The sequence below is a fragment of the Lycorma delicatula genome, chromosome 12 (genome assembly GCF_047948215.1).
Source record: "Lycorma delicatula isolate Av1 chromosome 12, ASM4794821v1, whole genome shotgun sequence".
In the NCBI taxonomy this organism is placed as follows: domain Eukaryota; kingdom Metazoa; phylum Arthropoda; class Insecta; order Hemiptera; family Fulgoridae; genus Lycorma; species Lycorma delicatula.
In genome coordinates this window covers 22,755,865-22,772,859 of record NC_134466.1, presented here as the reverse complement: position 1 = coordinate 22,772,859, position 16,995 = coordinate 22,755,865, and the positions used below count along the sequence as shown (strand labels likewise).

The following is a 16,995-nucleotide window of genomic DNA, read 5'->3' as shown; positions in this document are numbered from 1 at the left end:
CAAAATAAGAGAGTTGTATAACAAACAATTAATAGAATTTGTAATTCTTTTCTATAACTTTGTTTAGAACAGAATAAAAGCACTAATATTTATAAGGTTAAAAGGAAATTCCCAGTTTAACTATGAGAAATTTTTATACGTTAAATGAAAGGGATTTGTTATCAAGTCAGATGCTATTAAAATGTTATTTTAGTATTTATTCAGCCATTGCATGTCAGAGATATTTTTCATTGTACGTCAACACATCCTAGACAATGAATACAGGACCATTAGAATGTTACGTATGGGTATTTATAAATTTTTTTTTTTAATATTTGTTTTCAAAGTATTTTATAAAAAATATTTTGTTAAAATCTGAAAGAAATGAGTGGATTTATTGGTAAGCACAGCTGAGTGAAGTATTTTTTGTTATATGCGTTTGCTCTGGTGGAATGTACTAAGTTTAAAATTTTTGTTGTGTTCTACTGGGATGTTTTCTTTTTTATGTTTCTTATGTTATTAATGTATTAAATGAGCCTTTAATCAGAGGCTGGTTGAATCATAGTATATAATTTTTGAAAATGTAATAATAAATCTTTAATTTTCTCAAATTGTCTTTTATTATATGTATGCACCTCCATTTTTTTTTTAAATGACAAGACTGTTCTGTCCATACACTACTACTTTGTGTAAAGAGATTACAATGTATTTTAAATTATCAAGTAATTTTTTTATAGGTATTTATTAACATAACTGCTTTCAATGCAATAAACAATTTTAACAACTGATTTTATTTTTCGAACTTAGCGTTGTACTAAGAAGAAAAGACAAATAATAAGTTGTTAGTCCGTACATTATTACTATATTTTGACCCAAATATATTTCTGATAACACTGCTTATATTATTCTATACCCCCTCCCCCCCCCCCACAAGAACATAATGTCATTGGCCAATATTAATGAGTTCCTTCGCAAGTAACATCTAAATAGGAAGTCTGTGCAATGATGTATAACCTTCATTGAAATCCATCAGTTACTTGAAACATACGGTATCGATGCAGTTTCACACTAAGCAATTGCTATACATCATTCTACATTAGAGGCAGATATTGACTATTATCACCAACAGAGAATCCCACAACTTTGATAAAATTACCTGATTCATGAAAAACAAAAGAATTATTACAGAAGTGAGATAGAACACATGTTACACTATACCAAGTGTAAAATTTTAAAAAGTACATGTAACCAAGTGCGTGGCTTATTTGTCTGACACATTTTAATTTTTGGATCGTTACTATAAGAAAGGACAAATATTTTCAGACAATATCAAAAGTAGAGACGAGTCCATTTTTCATCAGAAGTAAAACAATATTCATTGTGAATAGAAACACTCCTGCACAATATATAAAAAAACACAAAATAATGATTCCCTCGATTAAAAAGGTATTTCTGACTTTTTATATTATAATCAAGTTGTACATCTTATTTCATGTTCAAGGACCATCAAAGAGCAGCACCAGAACAACTGATAAATGCCATAACTTATGCGTGTTAATGACATAATATATATTACAGGCAACTCAAGTTTTATCGTAAAAATTCAACTAAAAAGTGCAGGATCTTTCAATCTACAGTTCAGATCTGATACATGGCAACTTTCATATGTTGGATAGCAGTTTTTTGCAGTAAAACACGTGTTGTTATATAACGACAAGTTTTTTTAATAAATTTTATATGTTGAAAAGTACCTTCAAATAAATAAGTCCCCTAAACTTGCAGTTTGGGACTATTTTCATACAGGTGCAATTTACTTTCTGACCTCCCATCAGTTATCAATAAATCAGAAATAACGATCAATGGCAAAGAATTTATTAAAATCTAGTGAAGACAAAAACATAAATAAAAAAGTTTGACTACCAAAGATATAAACAATATTTTCACGCTGTAAAGAATCAATCGCATGATGATCGACTAGCCTCTGTGAGATTATGTGGGGACACCAACACAATGGCGGTGATTTATTAAAAAGAATACTTCATGATATTTTGTTCTACTGACCTCCAGAATGAAGATTAAAGTATTTTTAACAGTACTTTAAAATCATAAAAATATGATGAAGACAGATAATGGAAAAGGTCAATTTTTCTTAATTTTAAAATAAAGTAAAAATCTATAATTACCCTTTCATCATCTTCCATATTGTCAAACATCTCTTCTTCTTCTTCAGGATCTAATTCATCTTCTAGAATATTTTCTAATTTAATAATCTTCTTTTGTTCATCAATACTACCATCTTTATCATTAACATCTTGTAACATTTCTAACGATTTCAACGTTTCAATTGCATTCTCGTTATCATTTTTATTATCAACATTATTTATATTACCACTATTTAAACAATCTTGGGGTGAAACTTCATTATTTGGTCTAACAATATTAATACTTATATCAGAACTAACTTTGATATCTTTATTATCCATTTTTGGTCTAACTATATCAAGACTAACGCCACTACCCAGACGAAATTCATTATTTAAACATTTTTTATAATCATCATTATCTGTAAAAGAATTAACAGACGACGGTCTCGTTGAAGGTGCATTACTAGCCGGTGATTTTTCGTTTCTGTTTGATAAATCATCGGTCATTATTTTTGACATCATTTTTGTCGTCGCTGTATTTACATTTACACCGGTTCCGATTTTAAATTCTGATGATGATCCATCACTTCCCAACTGTTGATTTACTGATAAATTGTCATTATTACTATTATTATTTTGACTATTGTTATAAAAAGAATTACCGACAGAACTAGGATTAAACATCTGATTGTCATCCACTCGGTTTAACTGTGACGTTGACGATGAAGAATGTGATGACGTGTCACACCCGTCTATATTTATAGTCGATAATGATGATGTCGACGATGTAGATTTAACAACATCTAGACTAACGTTGCCTCCCATTTTATAATCCATATTCATACTACTACCGACATTAAAATTTGAATGTCGTACACCGATATCGTTAACATTATAATTGTAATGTTGTTTTTCAATCGATGAATCAAAATTATTAAAATCCTGATTACCAGATGTATTATTTAAATTATAATTATTATTACCGGCATTACAATTGCCGGATGGTAAGTTATAATCAATCAACGATGGATTAGAAGTATTTGCACCACCACTAACACACGTCACTGTAGAATTACCACTGAATGTACCACCGACATAATCTTTCTTACTGCATAAATCACTATTACTGTTACTATTGTTATTATTACTACTAATACTACTGCTATTATAATAACTAAAACTACCAATACTGTTATTCAAGTGTGAATTGTTATAATCACTTTGTACAATATTTGTATTACAATCGTACCTGTTATTACCATCATTTATTCCACTATTAATACTAAAATTCTGTCCATCATTATTAATATTACTATTATTACTACCAATAAAATTATTACTATTGATATTTCCATCGATAAACGATGTCGATGGTACTGATGATGACGATGAATGATTTTGTGTAACCATATTATTTGTTTTTTCAGAATTTAAACTGTTGTTATAAGTGTTATTCTCGATATTAGCACCGATTAAATGTTGCTGTGACGCAGAAGATGGTGGCGGTAAATTATTCTGCCCGAAACTATTATCGATCGGTATTTGTTGCAGATGTTGCCGATCACTGGAGACACTTCTTCCTGGCAAGTTCATCGGATTGAAATCCATGCCGATATTCATATTTGATGAAGACGATAAATTATCGATTTTATTCATTAATAATGGATTATCAATACTTTTAATTGAATTCGATCCGACAGGTGCTAATTCTTGTATATCATCTGATTCTGGCAAACTATGTATTCCAGTCGGTTGAGTTAATGCCGCTGTTGGTTTAACCATATCTAGACTAACAGCACTACCTAATTTCCAGTCTTTTGTAATATTAATACCGTACTGTTGTTCGTTTAAACCGCTGAATATCGATGCGCTACTGATTCCAGGCGAATAATTATCCATACTACTATGATGTCCTTTATAAAAATTACTTTCATATTTATTAATGCCTACACCTTCATCTTCATCATCCTCTTCGCTGCCGCCACCACCACCTCCTTCTCCCCCACCCTCACCATCACCTTCCATTATTTCTTTACCGCTATCTGCAATATTATTTTCATTATTCATAAACTGTTGCTGACTATCGCCGTGAACAATGTCATTAGACATAGTTTTATTAGAAGTAACAGTTTCTTTAGACATCATAGCCGGCGTTACTGAAGCAGCAGTCTGATCATCATGTTTAGGTAATACACGTTCAATAGTAACATCACCGATTCTTCTTATGATGTATGGATCATCCATAGTTTTGTTCGGTTTTTGTTCTATTTTCTGGCAGAATTAAATGTCTACCTCAAAAAGAAAAAACCTGTAAACAAATTAAAAACAATCGATTAAATGATAAAATAACAACATTAAAAAAATAATTCAAAATTAAAATCATTACCTTAACTAAACAAGCACAATTTTTTCAAAATAACGTTGACAAATATGGTAATATAATCCAAAAAATATTTATTCATTTCAAGTTACTACTGATTTAGATCCAATTAAAGCCAACTCACATAAAATATGGCATATTTAAAAGACAAAGTTATGAAAAAGAAAAAATATATATAAAACACTTAAATATCTACAGTAACTTTTTTACTATACGTTCAGTTACCATAATAAAAATTTAATCAGACTTATAAAACGGTCAATGCAAATGAAATTAATAAACAACCATTTCATGGACCGATTTTTGTTGTCATGATTATCTCCAATACATTAACTGTTAGATTATTTTTGTCTCTGTTTTAAATAGTGACCATTAACTTTCTAAGCTGTAAGCCATTTTTCATAAATCTAGTTTCACATAATACCATTAATATTTCTCAAATACTTGTAAATATAAAACAAAAACCAATATTCTCTATTACCAATGCAATTTAATTTATTATTTGATAAAAGAAAATCCCCAAAAAGTTGCCTGAAATTTGAATTGTAAGGTATTTAGACCGGTTAGATCCTAGTCTTTTCTGTCCTTATACAACACTATTATTACATCTTGCAATGTGGTTAATTGAAACCCAACCACCAAAGAACACTGGTATCCAGAATCTAACACTCAAATTCATAAAAGCAACTACCTTTACTAGGACTTGAATCTTAGAACTCTGGACTCAACATCTTGTATTTTATCAACCGATTTAGTTTTCAACATCTTTCAGTAACAACACATTTCAAAAGCTTTCATTTTTTCCTTTCTTCTTTCAACACTGTCCATGTCGCACTACCATAAAATATTACACTTCATACAAATATTTTAAACAATTTCTTTTTAATTCTAAGATTTATATTTGATATTAGCAGACTTCTTTTTTTTTAAATTATGCCTTGCTTAAGCCAGTCTGCTATTGTTCTATACCGTATTTCATACGTCCTTTATAATTTTTATTTTCTGCATAACAAAAGTGCGCATCTTCTGATGCGTATTATGATATTCTACCTTATTGTTTATTTAATTCCTTGTTATCCTACTTCTTTGTTACATTTCATTACATTTATTTTTGAACTGAATTTTTCTTCTTGCAATGAATCCATGGCATCAATATTTCTTCAAACTCACTTGTGGTTTCTGTCAAAAGGAAAATCTCATCAGCAAAGCAAATCTTAGTATTTATATCATTTTTTCTTGAATAGTTAATTATCTTTCAAATCTGTCCTTCAATTCCTGTTGTTTCTTCTATTTACAAGTTGCAAAGCAATAGGGCAGAACTCATCCAAGTTCAGTTCCTTTCTGAATCAGCATTTAAGTTTCTGCTATTGCCACTACTATGCGATTCTTCTACGGATAAATTTAAATCTTCATTATATTTCAATTCAATCTTTTTTAAACATTTTATTTAATATTTCTCTTATACCAAAAATGTTTCATGTGACGTATTGGTGGTAAATTTTCTTTTTCTTAAAATGCTGATGTTCAATAAACAGCCAATCTCTTAATATAAAGAAGGTATCATTTGTAGGACTGAATATCATCATCATTTCATTACCTGGTATAATGATTTTTTTTTGTCTTCAGTCATTTGACTAGTTTGATGCAGCTCTCCAAGATTTCCTATGCAGTGCTAGTCGTTTCATTTCAGTATACCCCCTACATCCTACATCCCTAACAATTTGTAATACATATTCCAAACGCGGCCTGCCTACACAATTTTTCACTTCTACCTGTCCTTCCAATATTAAAGCGACTATTCTAGGATGCCTAAGTATGTAGCCTATAAGTCTGTCTCTTCTTTTAACTATATTTTTCCAAATGCTTCTTTCTTCATCTATTTGCCGCAACACCTTTCCATTTGTGACTTTATCCACCCGTCTGATTTTTAACATTCTCCTATAGCACGCATTTCAAAAGCTTCTAATCCTTTCTTCTCAGATACTCCGATCGTCCAAGTTTCACTTCCATATAAAGCGACGCTCCAAACATATACTTTCAAAAATGTTTTCCTGACGTTTAAATTAATTTTTTATGTAAATAAATTATATTTCTGACTGAAGGCTCATTTAGCCTGTGCTATTCGGCATTTTATATCGCTCCTGCTTCATCCATCTTTAATAATTCTACTTCCCAGATAACAAAATTCTTCTACCTCTATAATCTTTTCTCCTCCTATTTTCACATTCAGTGGTCCATATTCGTTATTTCTACTACATTTCATTACTTTCGTTTTGTTCTTGTTTATTTTCACGTGGTAGTTGTGTGGGACTTCATCCATGCCGTCATTGTTTCTTCTAAATCCTTTTTACTCTCGGCTAGAATTACTATATCATCAGCAAATCGTAGCATCTTTATCTTTTCACCTTGTACTGTTACTCCGAATCTAAATTGTTTTTTAACATCATTAACTGCTAGTTCTATGTAAAGATTAAAAAGTAATGGGGATAGGGAACATCCTTGTTGAACTCCCTTTCTTATTACGGCTTCTTTCTTATGTTCTTCGATTATTACTGTTGCAGTTTGGTTCCTGTAAATGTTAGCAATCGTTCTTTTATCTCTGTATTTGAACCCTAATTTTTTTTAAATGCTGAACATTTTATTCCAGTCTATGTTATCGAATGCCTTTTCTAGATCTACAAATGCCAAGTATCTCAGTTGGTTTTTCTTTAATCTTCCTTCTACTATTAATCTGAGGCCTAAAATTACTTTCCTTGTTCCTATACTTTTCCTGAAACCAAATTGGTCTTCTCCTAACACTTCCTCCACTCTCCTCTCAATTCTTCTGTATAGAATTCTAGTTAAGATTTTTGATGCGTGACTAGTTAAACTAATTGTTCTGTATTCTTCACATTTACCTGCTCCTGCTTTCTTTGGTATCATGACTATAACACTTTTTTTGAAGTCTGATGGAACTTCCCCTTTTTCATAAATGATTAGTAACAGTAAATTGAACTCAGTGAAGATGATGACAGAAAAACACTTCACTCTACTTATTTTCCTTCGTAAGCATGGCAAGGAAATTGTTGCTGAGAATGCTCGACTGTTTTAAGGCTGGCTGATGTTTCATGTCAGTTCACATTATGGTGCACTGTGGTGGTTCCATCATATCAGATTAGACATCAGGAATGATTTACAAACTTATTCAAAGTAACATATATATTAATATTTCTCATATTGAAAAATAGACATACTACATTAACAGTTAACTATTACATATTAATTAATAGTTAAATAAGTAGCATTTCATCTCTTAAAAAAGATACACAAACTTTAGTATGGCAAAAATTTCAGGTTGAAAGAGTGTAGCAGCACAGTTCCCAAGGCTGGAAGTAAGAGTAGTCAAAAAATGCAATGCAGATATTAGGGCTAGTTAACCCATTAATACAAAAAAAAATGCGATTTACCTAAAATATTAGACTGTTCCTAGGTTTAAACCATTACTTTTTTTAACTGATAATCTGTGTTTGCAGGATTAATTTTTTTCAATATATATCACTGATTGCATAAGAATAGAAATATTGGATTAAATATAAATTATTTAATATTTTATTTTAAATACCCATTGCTCTCAAATAAAAAATATTTTTTATCTGAATTTCATGTTACTTTACACTTTATTTGAAATCATTAAACAGCAATTTATGGCCCAATTCTATAGATTTATATCAAAATTCTTCTAGATTTTTATAAACACTATTATTTTATATATTTATTCACTAAACAAACATATGTTCCATTGCAGGGAACATTTTTTTATAATAAATTATGAAAAAAACACTAAACCCTTGTTTGATAATCAAATTCAGGACCAGTTGGAGGCAAGAAATACTCATTTGTGTTATAGTGCAAAAAAAGTATTACAGATTAATCATCGAAACTCCAGTAACACGTGCATGCACATGCACACACACACACCAAAGGATTTCAATCCTTTGGTAATTTCATTACTACAGCATGAGACTGTTCATCACATAGTTGGACATCAATATTATAGGCCTACTACCCTATGTTTGGACACGTCTAAACAATTAAGGGATTTGCAAAACCTTTAGTTCGAGAAACGTAATATTTTACAATCATGTAGAAGATCTACAATTTTATATTATTTTTTCTAATTAAATACGCTATTAAAGTTTAATACACCTAATATTAAATGCAATAATGTTAGAAATAATATTTTGAATTAAACAAAAAACATTTAAATATTATGACAGACCAATTGGTTATTAAACGGTGATTTAAGGTGAGAGTAAATTGGCCCATTTACACATTATTAATGTGCTCATTGCACATTAATATCTTTACAGCATCCACTACAAGAATCTCTAATAAATGTTTTATGTAATTTAAATTAACAGTATTTAAACAAGGCAATCTAATTCTAATTGCTTAAAAACAAGATTGTACTATTTTTCTGGAATTCAAGTCAAATTACTATTATTTCTTTTGCTAAAGTTCATATGTCTGCAACAAAGGTATATTTAAACAAGACTGTAATTCACCTTACAAATAGGATATCACCGCAGGTTCTTACTTTCTTTCACAGAATTTCTGAATAAAATAAAATTTCCCTTATTACAAGGGTAAGTCAATTATTATCCGCAATTTAGTTATATTTTTGTTTATGTTGGTAGTACTGTCGTGTTGCTTGGATGATGCATGCATGGTTTAATTGCTGTTATGTCTGTGCAGGTTTGATGCTGCTAGGTTAGTTCCATTACCACTGCCCTGCGGTTAACCATGGCCGCTTCGCTTTCTGTTTGCACCAAAGAAGAGCAACGTTCAGTGATCCGTTTTTTGTGGTCAAAAGGTGTATCAGGGACCAAAATTCATCAAAGACTTTTGGTACAGCACGGGAACAGTATGTTGCCGCAACAGTGTCTACAAATGGATTGAAAAATTCAAAAACGGTCGCACAAGCGACCGTTTGCATGATGAAGCATGATGAAGGAGCCAGACGACCGTGAACAGCCACAAATGAGGAAAACATTGATCTGCACGTGACATGGTTTTCTTAGACAGACGAGTAACTATTGATGAAGTAGCACATCATCTGCAAATTAGTCACGGTTCTGCCTACGAAATCATCTACGATAGACTTGGGTTTCATTAAGTCTATGGAAGATGGGTCCCAAAACAACTCACACAGTTGCATAAACAAACGCGCTTGGACATCTTCCAAAAACATTTGGATCGCTATGGTAACGAACGGGACATCTTCTTAGACAGAATTATCACCGGTGATGAAACATGGATCGATAATTACGAGCTGGAGAGTAAACAGTAGCATATGGAATGGAAACATCCAAATTCGCCCTCCAAAAAAAAGTTCAAGACCCAATCATCCGCAAGGAAACTGATGCTTACGGTTTTTTGGGACTCACAAGGCCCAGTACTGGAACATTATGAGGAAAGGGGCACGACAATAAACAGTACACGTTACAGTGAAAGCAAACACCGAGGACTGCTGTCAAGAGGTGTTGTGTTGTTGCACGTCAAATGCCCGTCCACATACTGCTGCCCACACTGACGAAACACTCCAGAGACTCAACTTTGAAGTACTGGCTCTTCCTTCGTATAGTCCTGATCTTGCTCCTTCTGACTACTACTCGTTTGTCCACTCAAAGAGGCATTAAGGGGCCGTCGGTTTACCTTGGACGAAACAGTGAAAGAAGCGGTGCATTCCTGGCTCGCAGCTCAACCGAAAACCTTCATTTATGAGGGCATCAGGAAGCTTATACAACGATGGACCAAGTGCATTGAAATGTAAGGGGACTATGTTGAAAAATGATGTACATGTAAGTTTCCTATTTGTATTGCAATAAAATTTATAACTACATTGCGGATAATAATTGGCTTACCCTCATACTTTTTCAGTTATCTGTCTTGTTAATACTACTTATTACTGAAACAAATATATCTTATCTTTAAGTGGCCGGTCAACCACTTATTTTTAATAAATTAAGGGATAGATTATAGATCGATCAATATAATGAATGGTCAGATAGATCAGAGATCTATTTTACATGAAATTTTCCAGAACATCAATTAGTTGTAATTTACATTCTTCAGAAAAATCACTCAGCCAATTTTCTCAATAGGTTGGGATTTTCATTTTATTGTTTATAAAGCTACAAAAAAGCCAAAGTGACACCAACATCGGACTCAAAAAATGAACTTTGAGAACCTGACTTAACATGGATAATGAGTCTTCATTTATAATAGCATAAATATTTCAACAGTTTTTTATTTAGATGAAGCATGGTCTCATCCTTCTGGATACATTGACAGTAATAAAAAAAGAGAGCATACAGATCTATGTTTTCGGAAAAATAGAATGTAATGACCAATTTCTCAATGAACAGTAAATAAGACTTGTATTTTTATTTATTTTTTTTTTTTACAGATATATAAATATTAACTACTGAATATTACTATAAGTTTATAACAAACTTTGTTCTTTGTTAAAAACTAACAGATAGAAACAGTGGTTACAAGTGTAGCAGTATATGCAACACTGCAATTTCAATTACGCTGAAATTAAATTTATTAATGAATATCTAATTAATCAAAGTTTATAGTTTTCAAGTTCCTTAGAGCTCCCACCCTGATTTTTTATTTGCTGAGTCATCTGAAAGATGCCATATACAAGAACCAACATACATTGATCCAAGCTGGAAAAAATTGTCAAAGAAAGTCTGTTCTACATCAGTGCGGAAATTGTGTAGAAATTATCAACGTGAAAGTATGAGTTGATGTCAACAGTAATTACAGTACATATTTTTAAAACCTTTTGAATGAAATATACTTAAGTTTGAAATTGTAGTCTTTTAGTGTATTGTGTCACATAATTAATCAGTTTTTTATCAATAAATAAAGAATTTTAAACATTTTCATAAAACATAACTTTTGCAAACTTATTCTCTCTCTCTTTCTGTACATATATATTTATTTATATATTTACTGTTACATCTAACAGCAAATAAAATATCTGGATTATTTTTCACCTTTCTTGGCATTCTTCCTTTACTACATATTTCTTCTCCATCATCCCTTAAATATAAAAATATCAGCCACCATTTCAAAATGGAAAATTCCATGAAAAATTTTACTCATATGCCTTTCTGGCTAGTAATGTGGAATCTCACAGAAAAATTTGAAAACCCACTTGCTGTAGATGGAGCACACATGTGTGTGTACACACACACACACACACACACAGAGAGAGAGAGAGAGAGAGATATGAAATGTAAATCATTGGGAGTTAGAACAAGAGTTCCTCAATTAGCTTGGTCAAAAAAAGTGATAAAGAAAAAAGAATTAATTTATAAGAGTGCGAATGGCATTTAAACAAAAAATAATATAGTCTATTTTCGCTTTTACTAATGTAAAAAGCACATTATCCTTAAGAGGAAGCTATTATTACATGAATGATAATGTAGTGTATTAAAATTTACAATCAGCTGTTTTAAACTGATGACAGGGATTTCTAACTTATAATTTTAAGAGTACCATACTTCTTAATTAGCTTTTTTAGGCTACGGATAATATTTTTGGAAATATTGTAACTTTGGACATTCTATGCGCATATTTTAATGAAGATACGATGAATGAAGTGAAAATAAATTGAATCCAAGATCTGTTTATCTAGAAGCCACATGCTAAACACTATACAACTGGTCGGCCTTTGTTTGCTTTATTTTTAAATGATACACATGTAATTATGATTCATGTTAAATTTAAATAGTAGAGGGGGAGAATACCTTAAAAGATTATGTTGTGTGTCCAAGTCCATTTGGATTTGGACCAAAAGAAATAGCTCACTGTGTGTTCTCTTGCTTTACAATAGAGACTTTAAGCCATTTTATATATATTGTACATAAGAAAAAGAATTTATCTATACCCAATTTACACACGGAAACTTCCATGACGACAACAATCAACTTAAAAATCCCATGAAAGGTTGGGTAAGTATTCAGGTGGCTGAATTTTATGAAGAAAGTATTTGTAAATCAGTGAAACGCAATGACAAGTGCTTGAATTTAAATGATGACTATGTTTAAAAATAGTTATAAGCTAAGTTTTAAGTTGTTAAAGCTGCTAGCGTTAAGTTACATAAAAAAAAAAAAAAAAAAACATTTTAATTTGTGCAGGTTTTTTATTTATAGCCAAATGGAGGTTACTTTCTGAACTCCCGTCATACATATCATATAAACAAACAAGCCTTGAGTGTGTGCAGTAAATAAATAATCTGCAAAAATGTTTTAAATTATACAGGTATTAATATAGAATAAATTTTGAGAAAAAAAGAGCCCCTCCCCCAAACCAAGAATGCACAAGTATCTCTATACATCCAATTCCAACGAATCTCAACTTTGTTTTAAAGTTGTTTTATTTTAACTTTTCTGAATCAATTATCTTAATCAGGTGACCGGCCCAGTAACAGAAGTTTAACAGACTTAAAATGGACTTTGTTGAATCTCAATTACCCTTTAAAATCTGGGCTAATTCCTAACACCTCAGTACAGAGCAACATAATTCAGCAATCAAACAATATTTAAGAATTAAATATTCCAACTAGTAAAGTAGTCAAGTAAACTAGTCAAGTAGATAACCCAACTAGTTGGGTTATCTACTTGACTAGTCAGGAATTGCTTGCTAAATACACATAAATTTAAAAAAACTATAATATCATTTGTCCCTAGTGGTTTAGTTTTTGGTATTCTACATAAAAGGATGAGAAATCAAATGCAATTAAATTACTGCACAAGTGAGACGTTCAGAAAAAAAATGTCTTTCCATAGACAACATAAGGGATTAAGGCCTAACTATACCAATGAAATTTTAACTCTAATAGTATAATAATGTTTTATTAACATTTTCAAATATCACTGATATTTTAATAAATAACATATTTGGGCCTGAGAAGTCTAGGATGTAACAAATTATCCATATAGTACCACTTCATTATAAAAAGACATACCTATCTTGTATCCAAACTAAATAAGTTGAGAGTAAAGATATCCAGTAGACTTCCAGATTAACTAACAAGGAAATCAGAACAAATTTTAATACCTCAGTGGCAGTGACATCAATTTTAGATTATAAAGGTAACATGCGATGCACTATAATATTAAAATACTGACTAGATGGGTATATAATTAATTATTATTTATTGTACACCTTAAAAATAAAAAAATATCAAAGCCAAAATATGTTACAACCTACAGAACAAAATTATTTTTAAACCCCAAACCTTAAAGTTTTAAACATAATTATATTACTATAGTGAAAAAATAACTCATCCTAATATGCAAATTTAATACTTAACAACAAAAAGTATTTTCAACTCTCCAAACAAATATGGAAAATACTATGGCATAGTTAATTACTATATATTTAAAAATTGAATACATACTGTTACTTAATGAAATAGCACTTGGTTTTCAAATTAAGAACCTCAGAGTATTTACAAACAAAATATTAATAAAATTAACTTTTTTTTAAATTCTACACCAGTTCTTTGGATTCACCTCTTATTATTTAATTCTATTATTTTAAAAATTTATACAATACTAATAATTCAATTAAAAATACATTTTTAATTACTGTTTATTTCAAATCAAACATTATTAGATGTTAAAAATTTTTACCTATACAAGTTATCAATAAGAGATTTAACAGAAACTTATCAAAACAAGTAATTAGAAGCCTAGAAATAAAGAAAACCAAATTTACTAGAGAAAATTAATTTTCAATACACATGCCCACATTAGGTTACTTTTTATAACTTCAAAATAATTACACATAAGTTTTACCAGCGAAAATATTAAATAAAAAAATAAATATCAAAGAGGAAACTCTACTAGTAAGAATGACATATTTGAAATATAATCATAAAGCAGATTTTAGTAACAATTAAAACAAGGAAACTTTTATTTAGAGAGACGGTAGCGTATATATGTGAGCAGCGATATATTTAGTTACCCATTCTAGCCAAAAATTTAGATCCTGTTTTACATTAATTGCTTGAATCTTTAACATAAACACTAATTATAAATGATGTAATAAACGTAACAACATACCAAACCGTTAATTAATAGTTAATAATGGGGAACGTGCATCCATTAAATACAAAACTGATCATTCACATCATTGTTTGTTGTTCCATTCCGAAGACAGGCGGCTTCCCCATTTTCGAGGTTATTTTCTTCGTTCTTCATCGTTTATCACACACCAATCACCACAAATAGCTTCTATTAAAATTCCAACAGTCACTAGCCACTTAATAAAATTACAAAGTTCATCCTATAATCGAAATTTTACACTAACCAGAAATATTCATTAACATAAATAAACGAAAAACAGCAATCTCCATCATCTACTCAACTGTGCGTACTCATTGCTACCAACATTAAATTTATATTCTGTCAAATTGGACTAATTTGAAGTAAATTTATCTCCCCTTTGTTGTAGTTAGTTCCAAATTCTGAATCCCTGGACGCAGTCACTAATCACTTTTTATCACTGACTACTGCTTGGAATAGCATTCAGTCCGCTTTATTCGTAATTCATTTACCTTTAAACTCTCATTTCAATTTTATTTCCTGAAAAAACTGATAACAAGTTAAGAACGGATGATTATACTTTAAATACTTAACTACTGTATAACATGAGAAAATTTGATCTAGTATTGTTTGTTAATCGATTTGGAGGCGTTTTCATTAAAGAGAGAAGCATTTAAACCATTAATATTTTTGTACCCGATCCTTTTCTGGAAGGTGGGTATTCAATAAACTGTTGGTAACAATGATAGAACTAGGAAAAAGGTATTAAATTTACTATTAGTTAACTTTCAAGTGTTCGCAGTAAAGTTTTTATTCAGAAAGTACTTAATACAAGTGTCACATACGCTTATTATTATCAGAAACCAAATCCATCATTTCCAGTAATTTAAGATCTAATTTGGCAGCATTGTTTCCATGCAAGCAAGGTCTTTCGCTGAGAAATATTCTCTGTCTCTCATTTACTCATTGCGTTAATAGCTATGCCTCTTTGTCGGGCAAATTCGTCAATATCTGGACAGCACAGACGCAAACGAGATCATTAAAATATTTTATACAAATCCAGGAATATTTTTATTGATCAGTGTACTGGGCAAGATTCTTTGCTTATTACCAGTGCATCCAGGCAATTAAATACATAGCAATTTAAATATATTTTTTAAACAAAATTTACAACCTTTACAAATACATTTATCGTATTAAATAATTCGTAAATATAGCCAAAATACGGGAAAAAGATTTTTAAATAAAATAAAATAGACCTTTCAAGATACAATAATAATTATTTATTTTTATTCTTAAATTTTTACTGTAAGAATAAACTTTCCAAAGATTAAGAACAGCAGACATGAAAAACTTATAAAAAAAAAATAATAAGGCGCTCGTAAAATTCTTAAAAAGTTGAGATATATTTTAATAACAGGAATTATTGAAAGAATTGAAAAAAAAATACAACCAGTTACTTTTCTTTTTTTACACAAAAATATCAGAATTCCAACAAAAATATATAGCGGGTAGTTTTTTTAGATTTACTGCTTACAACAAATTCCAATTTCAACCAATCTCTTCATTCTTGAATTGTTATTAAAATATTAACCTTATCTAGACCCTAAAAAACCGACCATAAAACAAACTGATCTATAACAGACTAACCAAAATTGTAACAATATCCCCTCTTAAACAATATCTCTCAGTTCAACGCTTCACAATTCTAAGAAACCTCATTTAATCTGTATCATCATAACTTTTATTATAATTTTCCGACTAAAAATTGCAATATCCAGATAGGCAGGCGGTTTATCAATTTGTATGAATACAAGGAATTGTTCAATTATACTGTAAAAATACAGTTTAAAATAAATTTTTAACTGTTCATTATGGTACAAGAAATAAAATTGTTTTTTTTCCATAATTAAAATTTTGTTATTAATACATATTACTTTTTTAAATGGCGGTGTAGAATAGTTTGATTTCTTTTCATCTAAAAGACTATATTTCAGGAACATATTTGCTGAGTTTCTGCAGCTATCACTTTGATCAGCCTTTCATCCGGAAGATTTTGAATTTGAATCCCGATCAGGTTTGATATTTTTCATAAACTAAAAAATTCATTTTTCATTATTAACTCTAACTGGTCGGTTATCCTATAGTTGCTTAAATTAAAAAAATTGTTATTTATAACAATAAATACCGAATCTCCACTGTATTTTTGGCCTATGAGGTTAAATTAATGAACTTTCGTTTTATTTGTCGGATAAAATTGAAAAAATAAATTCAACGAAATAATATTTAAATTATCATAAGATAGTATAACAAAAAAAATGTATCTAGATATCATTCTATCAGTATTAAAAATTTCTTATTTCGAGTTAGATTTTGTTTATTT

The 16,995-nt window shown here is 30.1% G+C and overlaps 1 protein-coding gene across 1 annotated transcript in view; it reads right to left on the bottom strand.

Annotated features, from left to right (window-relative positions):
• LOC142332860 (uncharacterized) overlaps positions 1–14,934 on the bottom strand; it is a 113,608-nt gene extending 98,674 nt beyond the window's left edge. Inside the window, exons 1-2 of the mRNA XM_075379535.1 lie at positions 14,631–14,934; positions 2,163–4,431 (exon numbers count right to left, since the gene is read on the bottom strand). Coding sequence (XP_075235650.1) covers positions 2,163–4,367 — 2,205 coding nt within the window. The 5' untranslated portion in view covers positions 4,368–4,431; positions 14,631–14,934. The remainder of the gene's footprint in view (positions 1–2,162; positions 4,432–14,630) is intronic.
• Positions 14,935–16,995: the final 2,061 nt, after the last annotated feature.